Here is a 27,290-nt window from a genome sequence, read left to right as displayed (position 1 = left end):
TCTGACTTATTTGATGTGAGCTCCCTTTGAGCCACTTCACAATTGTCCTCTCCGTCTTCTTACTCTTAAGACTGCATTCCTGGTTGCCATCACCTCAGCCAGGAGGGTGAGCGAGCTCCAGGCTCTTTCTTCTAAGCCTCCTTTCCTTTCTGTCCATCCGGACAAAGTTGTCTTAAAAACACGTCCCTCTTTACTGCCCAAGGTTGTTACAGCCTTCCACATCGGGCAGTTCATCACCTTGCCCACCTTCTTTCCGCATCCCTCAAAAGAGGACGAGAAGCTCCACCATCTGGACCCAAAACGTGCGCTCTCATTCTATTTGGACCGCACACGCCAGTTCCGGGTGGACGACAAGCTCTTTGTTGGTTACGTGGGCGCTAAGAAGGGACAGGCGGTGCACAAACAAACCATTTCTCGATGGGTCGTTTTGTGCATTAAGGCCTGTTATTCTCTGGCTAAGAAGGAGCCTCAGGTGGGGCTGCGTGCCCATTCCACTCGGGCCACGGCGGCTACAACTGCCCTGGGTCGGGGAGTCCCCTTGCAGGACATCTGTCAGGCAGCTACGTGGGCCTCGCTGCACACGTTTGCTAGACACTATTGCTAGACACTATTGCCTGGACAGCCAAGTCCGGAGAGATGGCTTCTTTGGCCTTTCTGTTCTGCAGGACTTTCTGGTGTGATCATTGGTTCGCAGACCCACCGCCGGAGTTGGTATTGCTGGTGTATCTATTCTAAGGTAAGGAATCTAACACTAACCTGTTTCTTTCAGATGCACAAGTTACTTACCTTCGGTAACGATATATCTGTAAGAAACAGTAGTTAGTGTTAGATTCCTTACCGGCCCACACATCTTCTCCGTTCTGCGAACCGATATATAGGGTTAAGGTCATTCCTTTGAGGGCCCTAGTTTCATTGCACCACTGTCGGTTTATATCATGGCTCTGCGTTTCTGGCGCGGAAAAGCTATGCATAAGAACTGACGTCAGCGCGCGAGGGCGGCGTCTAAGTACTCCGACGTCATCACGACGACTGACGCGGAGCCCCGAACGACGCGTAAGGGTACTGCTACTCAAAACTTTCCGGATCCAGTTTGATGCCTGGGGATATTCTAAGGTAAGGAATCTAACACTAACTACTGTTTCTTACAGATATATTGTTACCGAAGGTAAGTAACTTGTGCATTCACCCTAAAACTGGTCATATTCATACCAAACTACCTCAAGCACAAGCTTCCTGATGAAGATACTCCTTACAAGATCTCTTTAAAAAAACATTGTTGCTACCAGTCCTTTTCATCCACCACCTTCATCCCCCCCAGCACCTCATTCTTTACCTTCAAATCCTTTGCAAATTACACCTCCGGATTCTCCACAATCTCACCATGCCGACAATGTTGATGATGGGGACACATTTACCATTGGATCCCTGGACAGATTATACAATTTATTCTCCAGCAGATAATGACCCAGACCTTTACCCAACCAAGCCATCTACTCCAGACAACAATGTATCCCACCAGGAACTCTTTGCCAGGGCTGCACAATATCATGGGGTGGCACTGCACAAAGAATCATTTGAAGATTTTTTTGTTTGCGACTTTATGATCCACACATAGGTTGTCACAAACACTTCCTATGCTTAAGGGCATGGTGAGACACTTTTTTTAAGGAACCAGTATGAGTACCTATCTTGACTCCTAGAGTTGAAAAAGTATAAAGCCTCCCCAACAGACCCAGTATTTATCAAGGGCCAGCTGCCACTAGATTTACTGGTTTTGTCCTAATGCTCGTAAGGGGACTAATTCCCAAACATCGGGGGATGCTCCTCCACCAGATAAGGAGTCTAAGTTAATAGACACTTCTGACAAGCGCATAGCTGCTCAAGCTGCAAATCTTTGGCGCACTGCAAATACACAAGGCCTTATCACCAGGTATAACAGGGCACACTGCGATGAAATGGGGCAATTGCTTCAATATCTCCCAGATGATCATAAAGCTAAAGAGCAGGATGTAGTGAATGAGGGTAAGCTAATTTCAAATTCCTCCATAAGTTGTGCCCTAGATGCTGCTGATACTGCGGCTAGAGAGAGCAACAATCGCGTTTTGCTTAGGAGAACTGCTTAGTTAAGGATCTCTGGGTTTAAAGCAGAGGTCCAACAATCCATTCTTACCACACTAGCCGACAAGAAACATCTTATTGGTCTTGCAGTAGAGCAGCCATTGGAAAACATGAAAAAGCACACCGAAGTGGCCAAGTCCTTGGGAGCACTCCATTCGCGGTCAAACAGATGCTCCTTTCATCGTTCCTTTTACCAAACTACCCTACCCCTATCAATCAGTGACTTGCCCACGCTCCCACCTTTCTCCCCCCCCCCCCCCCCCCGACTATACCACACTTGTCAGGGGAAGACTTCAACAATTTGTCGCTAGAGCTTGCTATGCAGCAAAGTGGAAACTATTTGTTGTATACCTCAATAAAAACAATCAATCCTTTAGCTGCTTCTATACAAAACATTATCTGTTACCTGTTAGACTTAAAGCAATCTGCACTAGCTTATACATCTATTAAGCTCATATTTTCAGAACAGGAAACATCTGTCACTATTCAGAGTTCCAGTAATCAAAGCTTTCATGGAGGGGTTGAAGAGAGTAATACACCAAGGATTCCTTGTGCCCCTGTTAGAAAGTTCAACATTGTTCTCACAAGGCTCATGGGTCCACCTTTTGAACGATTGCCTAAGTGCCCCTTGCACTTTCTCTCATGGAAAGTTGCTTTCCTCATTGCAATCACATCACTGAGGAGACTTGGTGAGCTTCCGGCATTAACCTTAGAAGAGCCCTTCTTTCAGCTACACAGACAGGGTAATTCTACTCACCTATCCTAAATTCTTTCCCAAAGTGATTTCTGCTTTTCATATAAACCAATCAGTTGAGTCACCAGTCTTTTTTCCTCAACCTGATTCTGTAGCAGAACGTGCTCTTCACACGCTTGACGTTAAAAGAGCTATATAGTACGACATAGATAGAACAAGAGGTTTTCGCAAAACAACTGTTTGTTGTATTTGTTCCGCCTCACAAAGGCAATCCCATCTCTAAATCTGATATTGCAAGATGTATTGTTAAATGCATTCAAACATGCTACGCAAAAGCTAAAAACTGTTTGAGGCATATGAGCTGCAGAATATATACTTGTGCATAGATCGCCGTCTGGTGTTGGGCTCGGATGTTTGCACTTTGTTGTTGTATTGGAAAAAGTTATTTGTAGTCATTAGATACATGACTCCTCCTTAGGACGATAGTGCGCATGGGCATCGACTCCATCCTCCATTTTTTTCCGCCATTGGGTTCGGATGTAAATTGCTGCGCTCTGGGTCGACGCTGTACTCGATCCCCCTCGACATGCAATTCCTCCCTGCTCAACGGTATTGTTTCAATCGCGTTCCCCTTTGGCGCGCATCCAAAAATGTCATCAAGAACTTCGATTCCGGTCATCAACGCAGGCCGTTGTGCCTATCTGCACTATCAGGCCTTGTAGTCAATGGAAAGAACTCCATTTAAAAAGTGCCCCCTATGTGGTGTCAAATTCCCACATACTGATCTCCACAAGGTCTGTAACCTTTGCCTCTCTACAGAACACGAGGACAAAGACTGCCAGGCCTATGCGTCCTTCAGATCAAAGAAAACCATACTTGATAGCCGGGCTCGACGTCACGTAATGTCTCGATCAACTACCTCTGCGCCGGACGACATCTTTGATGCATGCCTGATGTTCCAGAAGAATCGGAGGATGAAGACATCAGCGTCTCCGAAGCCGACGAATCAGATGCCGAGGATCAGCCAGTCACTCCAGGTGAACGGATTGTGAGTACCCAGATCAAGACCCCTGCCCCATCTACAACTAAATATAATGCTCCGGTGACCCCTTCGCGCTCAGGTTGACACTGCGATACTTCAGATGCCCCGCCCTCTGGCCCATCTCCGAAGTCCAGAGAAGCCTTCTGGCGGCTCAGGATCGAGCCAGCCACATAGCGGTACCGAAAAAACATCTCCGGCACTGAAACCAAAGACTAAACCAGAGACATTGTCACGCCCTGTTATATCTGTAACCTTTGCCTCTCTACAGAACACGAGGACAAAGACTGCCAGGCTTATGCGTCCTTCAGATCAAAGAAAACCATACTTGCTAGCCGGGCTCGACGTCAGGTAATGTCTCGATCAACTACCTCTGCGCCGGACGACATCTTCGATGCATGCCTGATGTTCCAGAAGAATCGGAGGATGAAGACATCAGCTTCTCCGAGGCTGACGAATCAGATGCCGAGGATCAGCCAGTCACTCCAGGTGAACGGATTGTGAGTACCCAGATCAAGACCCCTGCCCGATCTACAACTAAATATAAGGCTCCGGTGACCCCTTCGCGCTCAGGTTGACACTGCGATACTTCAGATGCCCTGCCCTCTGGCCTATCTCCGAAGTCCAGAGATAAGCCTTCTGGCGGCTCAGGACCGAGCTAGCCACATAGCGGTACTGAAAAAACATCTCCGGCACTGAAACCAAAGACTAAACCAGAGACATTGTCACGCCCTGTTATATCGACACCGAAGAAAGCTTAGATGCCGAGCGCGTCTGCACCGAAACGCATTGAGGACAAGCCCTCGGAACCGGAAAAAAGTCCATAAATCTTCGGAGCCAAAAAAAGATTTCAAACTCTACCAAAGCATAAGGAAACCAAGACCCCTCCCAAAGCTACAGAGCCTAAACCAAAGCACCACTCTGAACCAAAGTCATCGGTGCCTAAAAAACACAATAGCTCAAAAGAACCGTTTTAACCAGATCCCTCGGATCCGAAACAAAAAACTACACATTGGCCCAGTTACCGGTCATGTCATCACAATACCACCTAAAAAGAGGAAATTGGACACCTCCGAGGCACCCGAGATACCCTTAAAGAAGAAAGCCGTAGCAAGTTAAGCTTTGACACTCCTCTCCCCCTCCTATACCACTTTCTTCAGCATACTCTCCACCGCTTCCTGCTTTACCTGCACCACAAAATGATGAGGATGACTTTGGGGATGGAGACCCAAAAGGGGATGATGATGATATCCACAGTATCCCAACTCCTGACCCTTGGAACGATTATAATAGTATCCCAGATATACCTGAGCCAGAATCCTATCCATCTAAACCATCCCCTCCAGATGACAACATAGGTTTTGCCCAACTCATAAATAGAGCAGCCAAATATCATGGGGTAGAATTGCACTCAGACCCTTTGGAGGAAGATTTTTTATTCGAGTCTTTTGCACTATCACAAAAGTCAACAAATACTTCACCTATGTTAAAAGGTATGATTAAACATGCCTCTGATGTGTTTAAATACCCTGTCAGGGCTAGAGTTCTCAACCCCAGGGTTGATAAAAATATAAACCAGCTCCAAATGATACAGCTTATATCAAAGGGTACCTCCCTCTAGATTCTCTAGTAGTGTCAAATGCCAGTAAACGGGCAAATTTCCAAACAGGTGATGCTCCTCCAGATAAAGAATCTAAATTATTGGACGCATCTGGTTAACGGGTTATGTCACAGGTGGCAATATACTGGCGCATTGCCAACGCTCAAGCTTTGCTGGCCAGGTATGATAGAGCGCATTGTGATGAGCGAGACACTCATGCAACATCATCCAGAACAATATAAGGTTAATGCTAACAACCTCATACAAGAGGGAAAGCTAATTACAACCGCCTCTATTAAATGTGCTCTTGATGCAGCGTACATAGCATCTCGTGCTGTTAATACACGCATTTTACTGCGCAGGCACGCATGGCTACGGATATCTGGTTTTAAGTAGGAGGTGCAGTCTCAAATTCTTAATCAGCCTTTTGATCAAGAACACTTGTTTGGACCTACAGTAGACACACGCTTAGCGAAGATGAAAAAAGACACTGACACAGCTAAGTCCATGGGGGCCTTACAGTCACCAACAACTAAAGGTTCCTTTCGTCGCTCCTTTTATAGGGTTGCCTCCAAAACCATTGGGACAGACAACACTTCTTCTTACAAAAGCCCCACTCAAACTTCTTCTTTCCTGCCCTTTTAGAGGGGGTTACAGAGGAAATAAAGGAAGAGGCCGCGGTAATAACACCCTCGCCTCCCCTCCCACAAAACAGTGACTTCCCTCCACTCTCCCCAGACCGTTCCACTCCGGTCTGGGGAAGACTATCACAGTTCCTACCTGTCTGGAATTTCATCACCACAGACAGGTGGATGAGAGAGATTATGCAGTATGGTTATTGCCTGGAACTCCCCTCTACTCCCCCACACATACCTCCCAAACAACGTCTTATGTCCACAGAACATCGAACGCTTCGAAAACAAGAGATTCTCTCTTGCAAAAGCATGCAATAGAATCGGTTCCCCTACATCAAGGTACAGGAGTTTACTCCCTCCACTACCTCATCCCAAAAAAGGACGGTACTCTCAGGCCAATATTAGACCTCAGACCGGTAAACCTGTACATACAATCCGACCAATTTCACATGTTCACTCCAACAGGTCCTCCCACTGATCCAACAAGGCGATTTCCTTGCCACTCTAGAACTCAAGGACACCTACTGTCACATTCCTATTCACCCTGCTCACAGGAAATATCTATGGTTTGTACTGGACGGTCAGCACTACCAATTCAGCCTCCTCCCATTCAGAGGGACTACAGCACCCAGAAAGTAGCATCTTGCTTGCGAAGGCAACACATTCATGTGTTTCCTTACCTCGACGACTGGCTCATAAAAGCTGAGTCATGCAGCGATTGTGTGCACCACACACACAACAATCCAATTGCTGCACGACTTAGGATTTACGGTAAACCTCACCAAGTCACATCTTCAACCGTCCTACACACAACAGTATCTAGGTGCCACAATAGATACTTCAAAAGCCCTTGCATACCCAGTCCAGTCAGGATAGCCAGCATGCAAGCTCTCATAACAAAATGTCAACCTCAATACTCACTACTAGCTCGAGTGTTCATGCAGGTAATGGGGGTGGCCTCTTGCATTTTCTTCGAACCTTACGCAAGACCCCAAATGCGTCCATTACAGGAATGTTTAGCACATCAGTGGAACCAGGCTCAAGGTCCGCTTACAGATCTGGTGTTGGTGGACAGCTGCACACATCGCTCTCTGTAGTGGTGGAACAAACCAAACCTTTCCAAATGGCGGCCATTCCTAGACCTGGTCCCACAGATTGTGCTAACAATAGACACATCGCTCACTGGCCGGGGAGCTCATCTCTTAAACTATACCATTCAGGGCATGTGGACCCCTCAACAGAAACTGCTCCACATCAATCAACTGGAATTACTGGCGATTTTCCTCGCATTAAAATTATTTCAAATACATCTCATAGGCAAAGCTGTCCTCGTTCGTACAGACAATATGACAGCAATGTACTATGTACAAAAGGGGGGGGGGGTGCATCACACTTAGCACAAAGCATATGGAGATGGGCCATTCCTCAAAAAAGATACCTCTTAGCAGAACATATCCCAGGGGTACACCATCAGGTTGCGGATAGATCTGTCGTCAGACAGCAGATCCAGGAATGGGAACTTCATCCACAAGTTCTTCATCTGTTTTTTCAGATATGGGGCCACACACATAGATCTGTTCGCCACACATTTAAACGCAAAATGCCCAAGCTTCGCCTCTAGGTATCCACACCCATTGCCCAAAGGCAATGCAATATTGATCAACTGGTCAAGCAGATTTGCGAATGCTTTTCTGCCTCTCCCGCTCATTCCATTACTGGTGCACAAGCTCAAACAATTGCTCCAGCGTTGGCCCGGCAACCATGGTTCACAACCCTGCTGGAACTCTCAGTAGTTCCACATCAAAAGTTGCACCTTTCTCCAAAGCTCCTCACACAGAAACATGGAGAAATAAGGCATCCAGCTCAACTTAACCTAGTGATCTGGCTCCTGAAGTCTTAGTTTGGTTACCTCAATCTCCCGCCAGACTGAAGATCATTAAGGGGGCTAGATGTCCTACCTCTAGAGCATGCTATGCAGCTAAATGGAAAAGATTAGTTATCTACTGTAATAACACAATCGATCCACTAGATGCTTCAATTCAAAACATTATTTGTTATCTCTTGCATTTACAAAGATGTAATCTGGCATACACATCTATACGATTACATCGTGCTGCCATAGCCGTTTACCTACAAAACAGACAACACTTGTCATTGTTAAGGTACCTGCCATCAAAGCATTTATGGAAGGCCTTAAAGGATTATTTCTCCCAGAGTTCTACCCTCTCCAGTCTGGAACCTAAACATTACCTTACCAGGCTCATGGATCCCCCATTTGAACCTTTACATAAATGTGAGTTACAATTTCTCACATGGAAAGTAGCTTTCCTTGTGGCGATCACATCTCTCAGAAGAGTTAGTGAACTCCAAGTATTAACCATACAAAAACTATTTTTGCAAATACATCACAACAAAGTGGTTCTTAGGACAAACCCTAAATTCTTACTAAAAGTCGTTTCTGCTTTCCACCTTAACCAGTCTGTTGAGCTGCCATTCTTTTTTCCTCAACCAGACTCAGTAGCAGAACGGGCTCTTCATACGCTTGACGTCAAAAGAGCTACCCTTTACTACATTGAAAGGACAAAAACTTTCAGGAAAACGAAACCACGTTTTGTAGCTTTGTCACCACCACATAAGCAAAGCTTACATTATCCATTCTCCCTAGAGCACATTCCACACGCAAGCTAGGGGTTTCTATGGCATTTTTAGGGAACCTTCCCATAGATTACATTTGTAAAGCAGACACATGGACTACAACGCACACGTTCACAAAACACTATTGTGAAGATGTGCAGGCAAAAAAACAGTCTAGTGTGGGCCAGGTTGTAGCAAGGACACTTATCTGAAAGAAACACGAAGTGATAGATTCCTTGCCTTAGAATTACCCCAGGCGTCAGACTGGATCTGATATGTTTTGTCAGCAGTACTCCTATGCGTCAGAAGGTGGCGTTGTTTGGCTCCACGTCCGTTGTCGGCTTCGTGGTCGCTGAGATGACGTTGCGGCAGCTACTTAGATACCGCCTTCGCCCGCTGACGTGAGTTTTCTTTCTCTACGCCAGCAAGCGCAGATCTGGGAAGAGCAATTACCCCCAATCACTTTTTGACTGAGTTTTATCAAGGCCTTTTATCTCAATTCTTTTGAGTCTTTTGACTCCTGGTGTCGTAGGGATGCCCGGCTTCAAGAACTGTGGGGACTGTCACCGCATGATGCCGGTGACGGACCCATATCCCGTGTGCCTCTACTGCCTGGGGGCGACCATGACTTCAAGTCGTGCCCCGACTGCCGGGGCCATGGTGCCCGAAGACTTTGTCGGAGTGATCCCAAAAGTTGCTGGAAGTCCGGCAGTCTGCTCCAAGCCGCTCAAGGTCCCGATCCCATGGGAGGTCGAGGGACCGGTTGCGGAGCAGTCCTTGTTCCTCTGGATCGAAGTCTTCGCACTCTGGGTCGGGTAAGTCGAACCATTCCAAAAATGTCATGGAAGCGTTGTTGCTCTTCGACCTCCCCTTGCGCGACAGGGCTGAGGGTACAGGTGGTGCCACCCCGCGGCTCCGGGTCCGTCAGCAACGCCTGCTCGGGTGCAAGATTTTCCTGCTGCCTTGGCCTGACTCTCTTACTTATTGCGTTTACAGACCACAGGGTTGGCATACACTTCTATACGATTACACCTTTAGGCTATTGCAGCAAATTTGCAAAATAGACAGCACTTGTTATTTTGAATCCCGGATATTAAAGCATTTATGGAGGAATTTAAAAGAATCATTCCTCCTAGGCTTCCACCTGCACCAGCATGGAACTTGAACTTTGTGTTAACAAGACTCATGGCTTCTCTTTTTATCCACGCTACTCTCGTCAATTACAATACTTAACATGGAATCCTCCTTTTTAATCGCCATTACTTCACTTGGAAGAGTTAGTGAAATTCAGGCACTAACCCATGAGGAACCCTTCTTCCAACTACATAGATACAAAGTGGTAGTTATAACCAGTCATCAGTTCCTATGGTATTTTCTAATTTTCATATAAATCTATCCATTGGCTTATCTGTTTTTCCCCGCAACCGGATTCTGTTGTAGAAAGGGCATTTACACACTTTGGATGTAAAAACAGACCTTATGTATTATATCAATAGAACTACATTCTCCATCTTGTGAGTTTCAGCCTACATGTGGCCCAGATTGCAGTGAGCAGAGTCCACGATTTTCACTTTCTGTGTTTACTGTCTATGCCTGTGGTTGTTACAGTTAAAAAATGTAATTTTAGCCTGCCTGTAATTGCATATTTTATCACCTGTGTTGTGTTTTAAATGTGTGGTTTTCCCTGCCCATGATTGCCTTCATTTAGTGTGTTGAATTGTGGGATTTGCAGTCTAACCTCTGTAGTTTGTCCCACTCATTCCTTGGTGACAAATCTGTTTTCCCTCCAAATTTCTCCTTTGCTCTATGCTTAGGCCTGTGTGCTCAAACAGTGCACCCCCAGCCTCCATTTTGTGTTCACAAGCCAGTGAGGCCAGCCCCCCTCTCCCCCCCCCCCCCCCCCCCCCCCCCCAGCAACAGGGATTTTCTACATCAGAGGGTGCTTCTGTGAGCTATTGAAACTGTATTTACTGGGGCCTGTGCACTTCGTTTTGTGGCCAGCAGGGGGAGTAAAGCTTTATTCAAACAGTATTGTTAGATTTCGAGTTAGTGAAGCCTTTACCTGCTGAAGTCCAAGGTTGTGCATTGAGCTTGTCTGTCTCCTAGGAGATTCTGAACAGGAGCAAGCAGCTGCCCAGACCCCACCCCCAGGCCAGCAGACCATTGGCTATTCAGCTACCAGGCAAGTCTGAGCCCTCCTCTCACACCTGCCCAGGCCCCTTAAGGCCTTGCTGGGTGCACCCCAAATCATTCTCCTCCATCTTGTGAGTTTCAGCCTACATGTGGCCCAGATTGCAGTGAGCAGAGTCCAGGAAGTGGTATGGAGACAGACTAGTGCTGTCTCTTCCCAATACCAAACGTTGTTTAAAAAACGATTTTCACTTTGTGTTTACTGTCTATGCCTGTGGTTGTTACAGTTAAATATTGTAATTTTAGCCTGCCTGTAATTGCATATTTTATCACCTGTGTTGTGTTTTAAATGTGTGGTTTTCCCTGCCCATGATTGCCTTCATTTAGTGTGTTGAATTGTGGGATTTGCAGTCCAACCTCTGTAGTTTGTCCCACTCATTCCTTGGTGACAAATCTGTTTTCCCTCAATTTCTCCTTTGCTCTGTGCTTAGGCCTGTGTGCTCAAACAGTGCACCCCCAGCCTCCATTTTGTGTTCACAAGCCAGTGAGGCCAGCCCCCCTGCCTCCCCCCTCACCCCCCCCAGCAAAAGGGATTTTCTACATCAGAGGGTGCTTCTGTGAGCTGTTAAAACTGTATTTACTGGGGCCTGTACACTTCGTTTTTTGGCCAGCAGGGGGAGTAAAGCTTTATTCAAACAATATTGTTAAATTTCGAGTTAGTGAAGCCTTTACCTGCTGAAGTCCAAAGTTGTGGATTGAGCCTGTCTGTCTCCTAGGAGATTCTGAACAGGAGCAAGCAGCTTCCAACTCCCTGGCCAGCAAACCTTGTCTGAGGTTGCTGGGACCTTATATGGTGTGCTAGTGGTTGGCACATGTGTACACTGATTGGTGGTTGTATCTGGTGTTTCTATTGGGTTAGGGTTAATGTCCTCATTGGTTGGGTATTTGAGGGTTCTGATTGGTTTCTCGGTCTGTGAATCAATCATTGCAGGGTTGGGACAAGGGCTAGGGTTAAAGCTTTAATTGGAAGTAGTGATTAGGGCTTCTGGTGTGATTGGTTGTTGGACCAGTTGTGGGACTAAGAGTAGGGTTAGGCTTTCTATTGGAAGTAGGGACTAGGGCTACCTGTACCATTGGCTGCTTTGACTTGGGTTGGGACTAGTGGTAGGGCTAAGTCCTTTATTGGACGTAGAGATCAGGGTTTTTTAACTGATTGGGTGCTTGGACTAGGGTTGAGATTGGCTGCAAGGTCCTGGTCTCCTATTGGTTCTAGATGCTAGGGCTAATGTTGTGATTGGATAGTGTTAGTGCTAGGGTTCCCATTGGCTGAAGGGGTCACCTGATTACTAGGGCTACAAAAAAGACCAGGCTTGGGGTGTCTCAGCCCGGGCGTCGAGGCTAAGGACGGAGAGGACAAGGGTAGTTCCCTGTTTGGGCCTGTTAAGGGCGGAGAGGACAAGGGCAGTTGCCTGTTTGGGCCTGTTAAGGGCGGAGAGGACAAGGGTAGTTGCCTGTTTGGGCCTGTTCGAGACTGGTTGGGACTAGGGCCAGAAATGCTGCCCTCTGACTCCTTCCCTCCAAAACTCCTTTTTACTCATCCAAAAGCCTCTTCCTACTGCTAAGACTTTATATAAAAAAAAATCCTTCACTCTTTTATCCCTCCACTATCCTTTTTCAATAAAACTTGAGACTAACATGTTTCACTTCTCAAATTCCATACAATATATTCAACTATACTAATATACTGCCCAAATAACTGAATAACATATCTACTACTCAAATTACTTCATATTTATACTATACTAATTTTCAACACTAATCCTTTATGGGTTCCGGAGTGGCGTGCTACTCGCCAGAAAAGCGCTTCAACTCCCATCAGGGGTAACAAGTGCTTATGAATGCAAATCTTTCTTCCCCTTTTATCCATCCGCTATCCTTCTCACTCAAAGTAACAGACTAATATCCACCACTGAAATTTCCTCATTTCACCATATTAATTCACCACTAATCCTCTATAGGCTCCCTGAATAGCATGCGTCAACAAGCGAGCGATAAATAAATACAAACCTTTGTCCTACTCTATCCTTCTGCTATCATTCCAAATCCAAATAACTGATTAACCTATCCACCACTTAAATTGTACTTGCATGTTTCACTATACTAATTAAACACTAATGTGGGTCCCGGAGTAGCGTGCTACCCGCCGAAAAAGCGCTTCGACGCCTCGTCAGGGGTAGTAAGCGCTATATAAATGCAATTACAATACAATACATCTTTCAGGAAAACAAAGTAATTGTTTATTACCTTCTCACTTTCATTCCAAAGGCAATTTCTAAGTCTGGAATTTCAAGATGGATAGTTAAATGCATCCAAACGTGTTCTACAAAAGCTAAAAGGATTTATTTCTGTTCCTCCTAAAGCACATTCCGCTAGAAAAATAGTAGCTTATTCCTATTGCTGATATTTGCAAAGCAGCATCATTGTGCACTCCACATACTTTCACAAAAAATTGTCTGGATGTCTTTGCAAGCCAATGTTGGTCAAGTAGTCCTAAGAATTCTTTTTCAAACAACTGCAGGATAATCACTGCCTAGGGAGAGGGACTTATTTACAGTTTATGCAAAGTATGTGTATCTACTTCGCCTTGAACGGATTGTTACCCTGTTTGCATCTTTTCTTGGCATGTAGTGCTATAGATTCACATGCGCTAACCCTCTTCCCCAAAAGCCCTGTGTAGGTAACAGTACATACACTGTATATACTTTCATCATACTACTTCATGGAAATCACATTGCTGTTAAATATCATACTTACATTCTCACCTACCCAAGGCAAAGCAATCTGAAGATGGTGTCGATGACCATGCACAGTATTGCCAAGAGGACTCACACAGCCTTGAGATAGTGGACTTATGCAAAGCATGTAAATCTACAGCACTACATGCCAAGAACAGATGCGCACAGGGTAAGTAACAAGTCTTTCTCCAAAAAGAATATTGCTCCACACCTTAGTTTTGTAAAACAGGATCTGAATGAACAACAAGACTTCTGTAACTGTCTTCTGGACAGATGAGACCACAGTGGATTTGTTTGGGCATAATGCACCAAGATTCTTTAGACAAAACAATCCAAAACACTTAATAGAAGGTAAATATACTCTGTTGGTTCATTCATATGTCCATGTTGTAATCTCTTTAGATACAAAAATAAATTCATAAGCAAAGTCAACAGGACAATGATCCAAAACTCCCGAGTAAATATTTGACTCAGTGGCTGAAAGAATGTAGAGTTTGAATTCTCTTTATATACACCTGAACTTCACTGAGGATTGTGCATGAACGATTTTCTTAAAAGATCTCCAAGCTTAAGCAATTTTAAGGAGCAGGCCCAAATTTCTCCTAGGCGGCGGGAGACAAACTTCTGTAAGATAACATTTATTCAAATTATTGGTATTAAAGGGGTGGGGGGGTCCCACACATTACTGAATCACCTGATTACTTTTATTTTTTAACATAAGGCTATTAACATAACGTATTTGTAGAGCGCGCTTTCACCCAGGAGGGTAACTTGGTGCCGAATTGCCGATGTTTGTTACTCAACTCAGTGGTACTCATTTTATCAACCTCAGAAGGATGGAAAGCGGAGTGTACCCACTGGGATTTGAACCTGTGACCTTGATGTCACACAGGCCCCTTTAGTGGATGCATTGGTCCATTAAGCCACCAGACCTAGTTTATTGATGGTTGGCTTTTTTTGTCTAAATAAATTGACAAAGTAAAGTTTATATGTCCTTTTCACATAGTTCTATTTATTAGGAGTTGGTAAGGACTAGTTGAAGGTGAAAATGTCTTAATATTTTACTACGTAGAGTTTTATGAGTTTACATTTTCCCACATCACCTTTTTTTTTTTCCCCTCCAATGGGGAATACATCCTACAAGAAAGGTCCTTTTTTAGGTTTCACTTGCACAGCGCATGCGCTGTTTGTGTAAAATCTGTCTTATTCAATATAAATCTTAAAAGCTTACTTTACACTGGCTCCTGTGCTTGCCACTTTTCCTCAGCTTCTATTGGGTGTAGCATCCTATTTCCAGTTCCTCCTGTTTTTGCTCTTATCAGTGTCACAAGGCCCAAGTACTGGTTCCATCTGCTTTGGTGGAACGTCTTGTCAGTTTGTCTGCGAAGCCAAAGCTTGAATCTCAATGTGCACTTGCCAGTCTCCAAGGAGCTGAAGCAGAGATCCACTCTAATGCTCTCTTCATTCGCCAGACCCTGAGACCGTGGTTTTAAACTAATTTTGTCCTCTTAATTGTGTGTGGATGGCGGCCTGTTTTGTTCTTCTTTTGTACTGACTTCATGGCTGTTTACCATATCAAAGTTAACAATGCGTAAGGTAACCCCTAGACTCTGTACGGTGTTCCTCCAGCATCGAGCCCCTTACAGTTGTGCCTAAAGGTGCCAACAAGAACTTCATTTGGAAACATTAGCACACAGAAGCAGGTAATGACTAGAATGTCTATCCCAGACATGGCCGCCTTGTGACTCTAGAGCCTAACGCAGGAGCGAGTCCTGGTAATACTGCTTTTGGAAAAACGTTATGCCATATCAGCTGCACAGGCGAATGGGATGGGGGTGTGGGCGTCTGGGCAGTGCACTGTCTGTAAACTGGCACCATAAGCTGCACTTCGTCAACAAGCATGCATGCTTGAAGAAGTTTTTTTTCTAATACACTTTTAACAGAGTAAACCAAACTCTTGTCCTATATATGTACCACTGGTTTCCTTTGTACCCTACGCTCCTCTGCAATCAAGGCTTGGGTTTAGCTTTACGAAAGCAATGTGTCCGCATGTCAGTGATTGTTGTAGCAATGTTACGTGGGGTAAGTCATTCTCACTAGCCCCAATACTCTGGCATAAAATTCACTTTTAGATGGCCCTTGCCCAATTATCAAAATCACAAAAAAAATTAGGGGTAAAAGGATAAGCCTCCCTCTTCGACCTCCTGCTTAATATCTTAATCACACAAATAGAAGAGGGATAATTAATCTACGTGGTGGTGAGTTGAATGTAAGGGGAATACACCAGGTTAATAAAGCTGTGTCATGCTTCATCGTAGGGCTGCTAACACACCTCCGCGCAGACCAACGCTGGAGGTGGAGCAATAGGGAGGGGGAAGACAATACAACATAAAGTGTATGATCACAAGTGAGAAAATGTGCAGAAAAAGTGATGTAAAACTGGTGTCAGGGAGTCCCTTTAACAATTTTAATATTGGGCACCCTGTCAAGATTTAAAAAAAAAAAAAAAAGAATTGTGGATGCTGGGTTGGGGAGCTTATAATGAGACGCCAACCCCGCCACTTTGCAAAACAGTAGACATGTTTCAGCCAACAGAATATATGCTTTCTTCAGGACACTCAACACTGTGATCCCTTCGGTGCTTACCCGACCTCCTTCAAATCCAGGAGTAGTGGGAAAGTCACCCTGCCGAGTTAATGCTCAGTTGCAAAGTAATAGAGCCCCTTCCTCTAGAAGAGGAACCGAATGTATTAAAATTCTAAACTCGAACTGGCGGGGGAGTGAGAACAGCTCCCTGTAATCACACTTATCTGCAAGGTCAGCTGTCGCTCGACTTACTTTGTCTCTCCCGAATCCCAATTCCGGTGAGTTCCCCTCTCTACCAATTTGCTCTTCACTGAATTTGTGTCACTAAGTAGTATAGTTCCATATCTGGGAATCCTAAGCATCCAAAGTGGTTTGGCTTCTTAAGGAATTTCAAAGCTACCCTGTGTGTGCCCTCTGTCCATACAAAGTCCACCAATATTAAAGGTGGATTGGCTTCTTAAAGAATTTCAAAGCTACCCTATGTCTGCCCTCCGTTCATACAAAGTCCACCATGATCTATTCTAGTTCTTTATGCCAGTGCCTAGAAATCCAGAAGGGTTGGTTCAGCCGTTTCCCACCAGTATAGAGCTAAGAAGTAGGTTGTTGCAATGACTCTTTGTTGGCGTGAGTGGCCCTCTTTGTTGGGGCTATGCAGGCTCAATCAGATTACCATTTTGCAGAAGGGCTCAATTGAGTCATTAGTGGCCTCACCTCCTGAAGGATTAAGAGTTCAAGTCCTCCTCTCATAAGGTCGCCTTTTTGAGAAGTGACACAAAGGGATCGTTATTTTATTCAAGGAAGTTGACATGGTTGGATGTTGCTCCTGTTATTGGCAGCTCTTAATTTATAAAGGAATACGTGCTGAGCTCATAGTTTTTTTCCCAAAAACCTGCTTTCAGTGCTGCCAAATGTCAGGGTTGCTGAATGCCTAGGCTGTCTACTCTTGGTTCCACCTCATGCCTTTTTCATCCATCACCGTACACTCTGTGCCCCTCCTCTTACTCTTGCATATTTTTGTGTCCCTCCTTTCTGGCTGTTTCACGTCTTTTTCCTCTCCTTTATTTCCCCCCTTTCCTGCATTTCTCTCTCTTGTTCTGAGTTGAAGTCTGATGGTTGATAATAGGTCCCGGACTCCAAAATGAGCGAAACACAATCACTGGCTCAAATTAGGAACTGGCTTTAGTGTGCTTATTTGCCATACATGGCCTTTTGCCACCATAGCTAAATCGGAACAACACTCAGCAGAATGTCATCTTTGTGCACCTGATACCAGTCTCTCTGAACCTGTGGTCGACTTGCCCATTGGTCTAGAGCTAGATGACCCGTGCCTATTCTCGTTCTTTTACACTTTGATGCTGACACTCCAGCAAGGCTTATTGACCACAGGAGGAGTGCTCTTTAGAAAGTGAAATTTTTCACAAATGGGAAGCAGGATTATGAAAAGCAAAATGCACAATGCTGGGTATTTGACAAGAATTCATTGAAAAACTATGCCTGTGCAGCAAGGCCATAGTAGGGGAAATGTGCTCTTCGCATCCCATCAGATAATCTTAAATATGCGTTATGCCCTTATGTTATGCAATTTACATGTAAATTTATTTCGATTTATATAGCGCACTAATCACCCAGGGGTCTCAAGGCGCTTGCTTAGGGAACCCGTCCTGGTATTCCCCTGTGAGATACCCCGGCAGGGTATTCACAAGGTAAAAGCCAGGCATCCCGCCGCGAGGGGCCGTAGTGGAGATTAAGCAAGCTATTGCCCAGAGTCGCAGAGTGTGATCCCGTGAGTCGAGTAGGCACCGGAGCGAGAATTGTCGAGTCGTGGAATTTTTGAGCCCGAGACCCGCAGAGGCGGGGAATCGAACCCTGGTCCACGGCTGAGCTCAGCTTCCGGGTCTGCCGCCTCTAACCACTGAGCCACGCTTCTCCACTGAAGGCGGTGGTGGTGCCAGTGGAACAAGTCAAGGTCTCTTACTTTCAGTCTCAACTTTGTGCATTTCAGAATTTTCAATATTTAAATATCTTCCTCTTACCGAAATGCACAGGAGGTTTTGCTATTATTGACTAGATACCCTCCCGTAACAGTTTTTCAGTCACATTTCGGACGTCGTGAAAATGTTCATTGTTGCGCTTTATACATAATGAACAAGACTAAATTAATGCAAGGCCATGGGTCTCCCTCAATTATACAGGGCCCCACCCACCACACAGCCACAATCTTGATTTCGTATTTAGAGTCCAAGTATTACACAGTTGCATTACTTGCAAATTCATTTGCTTGATCACTATTGCATTTTGTTATAAGGTTGTCTCTAGTACCATGGCACTAAAGTACAAAAATAGACGCATCAGAATTCCATTCGATACTAGGCAATAGTGAGTCTAGATCATGTCATGGTTGTGTGAGACATGTTATACGATTTAGTAGCAGAAGACACTACTTCAATTTGTGACGCTCTATTCCACTCCGCACTGACACATTACTCCACTTGAAAGCACCCTACTCTATGCCACATCACTCTACAACATTCTACACCTTCCACTCTACAACAGTGTACTCCACTCTATGCCACTCCAATCTGACACTCCACTCTTCAATAAGTCACTAACTTTTCACCATGCTGAAAAGTAACCATGCTGGTGTACAACAGGGCTAAAACATATTACACAGTTGGGGGATGTGGGGTTATGCCATTGTATGCTTTTACTATTGGCTTGCTCGTTTTTGCTGCAGTGTCCCTGCCTGCATTTCTTGTATATTGCCTGTTTACCTCCCATAGTCACAATTTACCCCCAGTAATCTACTGTTGCATAGATCCGGTACACACCCCAGATCGCATCCACATTGAAACCTGCATTTCATAATTTTATTTTAGGATCAGTTTTATATAGCACCAAAATCACCCGAAGGTTCAGGAGCAGATTATCGTACCACCGCTTACTACACAATATATTGGCTTTCTCAATAAAACAAGTCAACACTTTTACAGAGTTTCTTTAACCTATGTTGCACAACTGCTCACTAAGGAAATCGTAATAAACACACCCACACCAATATTCTGGGGTTCTTCGAGAACGTGCACTATAAGTAGCAGAACATTGAATACTGCGAACGTTCCAGAAATTGGCAGCATTTACAATATTTTTTTTAAATTGTCAACTTTTTTAAATGTATTTCTATGTGGAAGTATTCTCTACTTTATATGGGTTGACCATACACCGTGGTCAGTCGATGTTTGGGGTATTTTGCATCTTTGTAGCTATGTCAATACCATCTTGAGTGTAGAAAGTGTGATGCTGCTGTTTATGCACCCTACTAGGATTGTTTTTTCAAGTTTTTAAATCGCGAAGTACTCACCTCAGACTTGAAAGCCAACGATTTGTGTTGCTGGGGGCTAAGCAGACAAATTGCTGCTTTAGTCATAGGTGCAAAATTGAAGCTACAGGCTTCTGGATACCATTGTTTGACAGAGGTTAATATCCGTTGACTTACACAAACTTAAATGATATATTTGTGGTTTATTTCTCATTGATATAAGAGTAAACTTGGTTTCAACATTACTGCGATTCGTCCCATCTTTCTAGTTTTAAGCATTTGAATGTGAATTATCCTGAATAAATCTGGGTGTTAAGATCCATTTAAACCCCTCAAACAACATTTTATAAATAGTTTTTAACTTTATTACTAATTTCATCCACAAGTGTTGATCGTTTTAGAATTGGTTTCAAAACTTAATCCAGCATTTTCTGTTTTTGCAGAGACCTTCACCACGAAGAAGCAACAGTCCGGACAAATTCAAGCGTCCCACCCCGCCACCATCGCCAAACACGCAGACCCCAGTACAGCCTCCACCCCCACCACCACCTGTGCAGCCTGCAGTCTCCTCTCCAGCCTCTCACTCTGCCTCTTCTCAGCATTCATCGCGCCCCTCCTCTCAGCCATAGTGCATGTGCTCGGCAGCCTCTGCATCCAGAGGTGGACTCTTAATATGGAGCAGTTTACTAAAAGCCAAAGGCTTAACCTGGCATATTGGGATTTGACTTATTTGCACTGAAGTTATATAGGCTTCACTGTTAATTGTGTTGTAAATGTTTGTCTGAAATGGAGCAGGTGTTGTTTGGTCTACAACACTTTTACCAACCTAATTTTCTGTCAGTGTTTACTGGATATTCATGTATTCATTCTCTGGCTGGAACGCTTCCTACTTTACTCTTCGTCAGTACGATATTGGATGCCTTGTTACATGGCTACAGTGCTTAATTTCTTGGCTTATAGGTTTCTAAAATTAAAGGGAGGCCTTTTAAAGATTTGTTTCAGTGCAGTTTGCTAAAAATTAGAGGCATGACAAGGATGTATTATAAGTTTCTTATTGCTGTTTATCACATTAACAAAAAACCCTCACCACTTTTGAATAAAATGGAGATGTAAGCTTCAGTGCAAAAATGTTTTTACACAGACACATTAATCAGTGCCTGAGATGCATGCAACTTTACTGTATCTCCATGCAAATATTTTATTGCAGGTTCAGTATTAAGTACACGTGACATATCCAGGGATTTTCTTAGGACGGATCTCACATGAAGCACCAGTTCTGTCTGACTTGTCCAATGACCTTTCAAATAGTCGAAATATGTGGAATGTAATGCACACTATACTGATCCTAATATTTGTTTTAGTAGTAAGTAATGTTGCCCTGTCTATACTGCAATTTTTTGACAAAGCTGACGGGAAAGTGTTCCTTTCCACGCTTCTCCAGAATTGAATGGAAATGGTGCTTTTGAAATTCTGCTACTCTGGGTAGTACTATTGTTGATGTATTGCATTTGCAGTCACATTTATCCTCTTTTAGGAACGGAATTGTGAACAAATATTTTAAAAGTTTATAAAAACAGACAAAATTAATATTTGAGATAAAGTTTTTAGAAATCTGGACGAGTAGCTAAAATATTGTGATGCTTGTTAGAAACAGAACAAAGGTCCTAAGAAATTAAGATAGCCTAGCACTAATAAAAGCTTTGAGCTGCAAATGCCGGTACAATGTAAGAAAAGAAAATTTCGAAATACATTATTTTGTTTAATTTAGCACAAATAAATTGTTCTGTTTCATCTTGCAGTGGCAGGAAATTTGTTTGCCCTCCCCACAGTACTGCTGTTACTGTTTCTGTATCAGACATGCTAACGTAAGTTCTCATTTAGGCCACATACACGAGAAAACTGCCCTCATCTGTCTCGTACCTTTCTCTAACTTTAGCAGAAGTAGCACTCTGTTGCCCAGCTCCTTCACTGTACCAAGTTCTGAAAACTATGAGCTGGATTTCAATTACTTTTGCATAAAGTGGATGATGCCAATAATACAACTAAAATCCTAAGATATAAAATACAAATACAATGCACAATGGAATGTCTTGTTTCTTTGGAGGAATGCCAAGACAAAGCAGCACATAATTCACATTTTGCAAAATATTGTTGACCAGTTGCCAGCCAGAGAACTAGAAATTGATCAATGCTGCCTTCTTATTTCTGTAGCACATTACAGGAAACCTATTTAGACCAAAATATCAATGTCGAGAAAAAAAGTATGTGGACGTTTGTTGTTCTTATCTAATGTTTGTCACTGTTGGTAAAAGAATGAGGTCTGTGTGTGATAAACAAATGGCTCAACCCAATGCACATGTTTTTATTAGACTGTACAAATCAAGAGCCAAGGAATAAAAGTCATGCCATTGTGGCTCGCATTCTCTTAAATGTTTTTTTTAGGGGCGGTATCTTCATAGTAAAAATGTTTGAAAGTGGCACTCTGTGCACTTCTTTCCCAACTCATTAGGAATCCTTGAAAGCCAGTCACATTAGAAAAGATTCTGTGCTACAGATCTACTAACATAGAGCAGGTCTTTGAATGTGCGAGATTGCAGTCCCGGTGGGACATAGACAGACAAACAGGTGACCGTGCGCCCCTCCCACTGTCCCATGACACCAATGTAGCGCCCTAGGTCATCCGCCCATGTGGATTGAACAATGAAGGAAAGGGAGCTACGCATTCGTATACCCACGCCTTCGGGAGCCGGTGCTAAAGCCTGCGTGTGCCACTAACTTGGCGCTCCATCTCTTTAGTGCCTTGCAAGTATTGCCCACTAGGTGGGTCTCATCTGGACATTTTTAACTTCTCTACTGCAGCTTTTACAAACTCTAGGAATGTCTAAAGACAGCTTTATCTATATCTTTACCTCATGTTATTAAATCCTAATTTATGGACAATGAGAAGTAGTTCTGAGAGCATGGGCTTTGCATCACTAACTCTCCCCCCTCACCTCCACACACACTTGGGCAATGGCTTTTATGTGTTCCATGGCTTCTCATTGTTTGGATGGTCAATTCCTCAAAACCAATGCATTTTGAGGATGATTACATTGTCTTATTGTGTTCCCGTCCGGTTTAGTTCATGGACCCATTAAGTGGGCCTTTTATTAGACGGCAGATGCGACATGAGCCAGTGTGTCCTTTCATATAGGCTTTCTTTAAGATCCAAAGATAATGCTGGCCTTTGTCAAAAGTATCCACTATGCGATATTTTTTCTGTATGTCTTAATTTCTTTACTCAAAATGTATCCTATGACTTCTTTTCATAATCTAATTTCAGAATGCACTGTAATCGTGTTCATGCAGCCTGTGGCCTTTTTCTAAGCTTCCTTATTGTTGTAGCCCGAGATATTGATTCATTGTGGGATTTTGTTGTAGGCCCATTGTTGCCCAGCTATTACCATGCATGTTCCCTTAAAGCCAGACCTATTCCCTCTACACATGCTTGTTTTATCTTGTCTCCATGCTGCTGCTGTGATTTGTTTGATGTTCTTTTCTCTCTTTATTTAAATTGTAAAGTTTTCCTCTCCATAGCCTTTTGCCATTTTTTAATGAACAGGAGTGCTAATGTCGGCAGTCTAATACATTCCAAACTTGTTTATTAGCTGGCATTGCATGATAACTGCGAATTCCTCATATTTCTGCTGAATTGTCAATTGATGGATCAGTTGCTCCCTCAAAGCATGCAAATAATTTTGAATTAATGGAGTAACCTTATCCCATAGTGTTAAGGCCTCAAGTACAAAACAAACATTTAACTGCAAGTCTAATTACTTAAATTGTTGCCACTGCTTTGACTTGTTTTCTTGTTACTGTTCTCTATAAAAAGTTTTTTCACATTTAGTTGTTTACGGTTTAGGGTTTATGGTTGAAATCGTTCCTCTTAAGTTTTAATGGACCTCTGCATCTGTCTTCCTTCACTTTGTTTAGCTTACATATATCTTCTGTCATGGGATTGACTGACCAGTATTGGGGGCATTGTCCAGGTCATAGATGGGTTCATACAGTGCTACTGCACACCCTCACGTTAGTGTTAGCTTGTTATTTGCTAGTTTGTATTCCTTATCTGTTGTGGGTTTTTAACTCTGATAAGCGTCATGCTCCTCCATAAGACTCTGGGTTCTAAATTGTTTTCCCATAAAGGGAATCTGATGCATTTACATGCTCTCCCATCTAGTGGTTGGGACCAACATTCCAGATAAGTCTTTGGAATTTCAGTGCTTACAATTTCGAGTTCAAAAGAGTGAAACTCCAAGCCACAGTTACAGGAAGCTTCTTTTCATTTAGAATTGATCGCAATCACATCTCTTTGGTTTTCTTTGAAAGGAGTAAAACGGAGCTCGATAGAGAAAAGTTGTCCTTATGACAAAGCACATGCTACATCGAAACAAAGTATTACGCTTCTAATTTTCATTTAAAAATACTCACCCACTGGTTACTACTTTGTAAAACTCAAACGGACACCTCTCTGTTAAGGAACTAAACTGAATGCCTTTTCGAAGCCACATGCTTGGCATGTTGTTGATCACACAAATTCGTACAACATACGAATAGCAGCTCGTTATTATTTCACAAGTGACTGAGCTGTCTTCTAAAAAGTAAAATTCCAAGGCTTTTGGGCCTGGAAATCTGCCATTGTTTGCGTTTGAGATACCCTTCTGTTGATGTGGGTAAGCAGAAGATATTGTAAGTTTAAAACGAACATTTTGGGTTTTCCAAGAAGGTTATTACATTTATATGAGCATGTCAAGTGTTGAATCTGTAGAGAATCAATTTCAAAGCATCCCTTTAAATATGTATTGTCTCCAAAATAGGGTCCTCGTGTTTTTTTACACCATATTCATTACCTATATTTTCACAAACTTTGTTATTGTATGTGGGGATACGAACATCTGCCAGGCAAAAGTTGGAGTAATAATGAATAAGAATTCGGTTAAGAACATATGCAAGCATTAAAATAATGCATAACCTATGCTGTGCTTCGTTTGGAAAAGGAAGTGCAGAAAATGTGTGTACGTGTTGGCTTTGTTTAAACAGACCCTTTCTACCTAACCTTTGTCCGTTTCCAGCTTAAGCGGCAGCCTGTTAAATGGTTGGGAAGTTTTCGAATAGTGTTTGAGCTTTTACAGACGTATACAAAAGGCTTATACTGCAAAATAGATAATAGGACAACTTTATATTTGAAAATGAACATTTGATGAGGCGTTTGAGGTTCTTTATACATCAATGGGTGTACTTGGGTTTGGGAGGTAGCCTACATTTGGTTCTTTGAAATAGAAGTAAAAGTAATTGACTTTAAAACGCAAAAGTCGAACTGCTAATAAAAGCATCTTTTGATGGCGTACTGGCTCTTTATGCATTAAAAGATTCTTAGTGCTAGATTAGTTGAGCTGCCTACGTGATTCCATGAAATCAAATTAACTAACCATGACAACATATTAAAACCTCCAATCCTGGAAAATCTTTGCATTATTAATTTTTCTCAGAATGTCATAAGCTCTTTGGTTGCTAAACAAAGTGGAGAACTGGTTTTTCAGGTCATTCTAATCGCGCCCTTTGAATTTTGTTTAACTTTTGATACTTATTGCAGCTGCTTATTCTTATAAAGTACAACATAAATAGGCCCAGATCAAATAAATGTTGATGCTAAATTACTTAACTATAATTCCTGACTACAATGAGTTTTACACTTCGTCTCCCAGCCCTTGTATACATGGATGAGCCACTCACAGTAGCACTTTATTACCCTTGTAGTGAAATTTATTTCACAACTGCTGTTTCTCCTTATCTACCCCACTGAGGGATATAATCGGTTTATCCCTGTATTTGAAGGCCTGAAATAAACAAGAAAACAGCATATAAAGATTGCATCACATCTTCCAGATAAGTGTACAGAAATCAGGACTGCAATGGTGCAGTGTAGAACTTTGCGCAAATATGTTTACCTATATTCTCTGATAGCATAAACGTTTGGTCCTCATTTACCATCACAGCCCACGTCTGAGGACATTGTGAAGAGCTAAGAATGTATCTATGAATAAGGTGCATGTAATGTTTACAAAACAAATTGCAGAAAATCGGCCGCTAGCCATACCCTCAAAGGTTGAACCCCCACGTTTAATCTGGAGATTGTTTTGAGACACAAACTTGTGGTTTGTGACTGGATATCAAATACTAAGTAGGGAAATCCCTTTAGCTTCAACCCATGACCCCTTTTTCAGGTGATGGATTGACTTGGGACGGAGTGGAACCTTGACCTTTTCTTAAGCTACCAGAATTGCTGCCTGTTTGACTTGACATTTTTGGGGTGGTTTCCACTGACTTTTTGCCTCTACTTCCTGTATTTTTTATGCTATGCTGGATTTAGTTTTTGCTGGCTTAAATGCTTTGGACACTTTCCCACTTCTGATTATTGTCAAAGTGTAAGTGCTCCCTGTGTAAATTGTGATTATTTATTTATTTATTTATTTATTTATTTTTTGCATTTGTAATGCGCACAGATACCCACAAAGGGTTTCCCGGCGTGATTACAATTGGTTCTCCCTGATCAGCAGATTTGATTTACTTGTAAGCCCCTATTAAAGTGCACTGAGTGTGCCAGGTGCTGTAAATCAAATACTACTAGTGGACCTGCAGCACAGATTGTGCCACCCGCATGAATAGCCATGAAAAGGTATCGCATTTTTAACTGCCATGTCAACCTTGCAAAAACATACATTTGCCAGGGAGTGGTTTTCGTCTGTGAATCAGTACTTCTCTGGAGAGCCAAAATGGAGAATCTGAAGATTGACGCTGGTTGAGAGTGATTTCCTGACTGGTTTCCTATTAGCAGCCCTGAGATGCTGCCCTTTTGCAAAAACAACTGCCCATACTTTGAGAGCCCCTGACTCAGTGCCTCTTTGTTGACATACGTTTTGGCTACAATGTTGTTGGACCTCATGAGAACTGCACAACCTACCAGAAGATCTGTAAATGCAAGGAAAGCCTCAGAAAAACTTCAGTTGGAGGACCTCTCCCAGTATTCTCCCCCTCCACCCTCTTTTTAAAGCCATATTTATTGGGAATGTTACTGCCTAGAGCAGGCATTGGTGCTCGCTGTCAGTAGTTCTGAAAGTAGTTGGTCCTCACCTAGGCATAGGTTCTCATACTAAGCAATAATTTTGGAAGGCTTGTGAGTATTAGGTCTATTGATCTGGACAATGTCACACTGTCAGGTGGGGGTGACTCCAATCGACAAAAGTGGCCATGCCTCCTTGAATCCTAAACCATGTGAGCTGAGACAATTTTCTTCTTGGAGAAGAGCTCATAGTTATGCCAGAGTTCTCCATATCTGAGGACACCTTTGCCAGTTGCGGTACCAAAGTGGATGAACGGCTAGCTAGAGTGAACCTATGGGGTGTTAAGATTTGATCTATGATCCTGCAGAGCCTTGCAGACCTGCATGACTTTTAGGCCTGAACTTAGAGCAAGGGCCAACCACTCTGATATAGGTTAAAGCATCAATGCTCTTCCATGAGCAGGCCGGAGATAGTTTAATTGCAAGTTTTGAGAACCATGTTGGAGATATAGTCTTGGTATGAAATTCCAAAGCCACAGTTAATCTTGTTTTGATAAACCTTTTGTTTCTTGCACTTTCCATGGTAAAGTGAAGCTGGATAAATGATCCTTTTAAACCACCCAAAATACTGTGAGCCAAACCCA

At 43.2% G+C, this 27,290-nt stretch overlaps 1 protein-coding gene across 1 annotated transcript in view; it reads left to right on the top strand.

Annotated features, from left to right (window-relative positions):
• CCDC6 (coiled-coil domain containing 6) overlaps positions 1-24,930 on the top strand; it is a 342,291-nt gene extending 317,361 nt beyond the window's left edge. The window contains exon 9 of the mRNA XM_078642647.1: positions 19,991-24,930. Coding sequence (XP_078498773.1) covers positions 19,991-20,176 — 186 coding nt within the window. The 3' untranslated portion in view covers positions 20,177-24,930. The remainder of the gene's footprint in view (positions 1-19,990) is intronic.
• Positions 24,931-27,290: the final 2,360 nt, after the last annotated feature.

The sequence above is a fragment of the Lissotriton helveticus genome, chromosome 5_1, assembly GCF_964261635.1.
Source record: "Lissotriton helveticus chromosome 5_1, aLisHel1.1, whole genome shotgun sequence".
NCBI lineage: Eukaryota > Metazoa > Chordata > Amphibia > Caudata > Salamandridae > Lissotriton > Lissotriton helveticus.
This window is presented reverse-complemented; position numbering and strand designations above follow the sequence as displayed.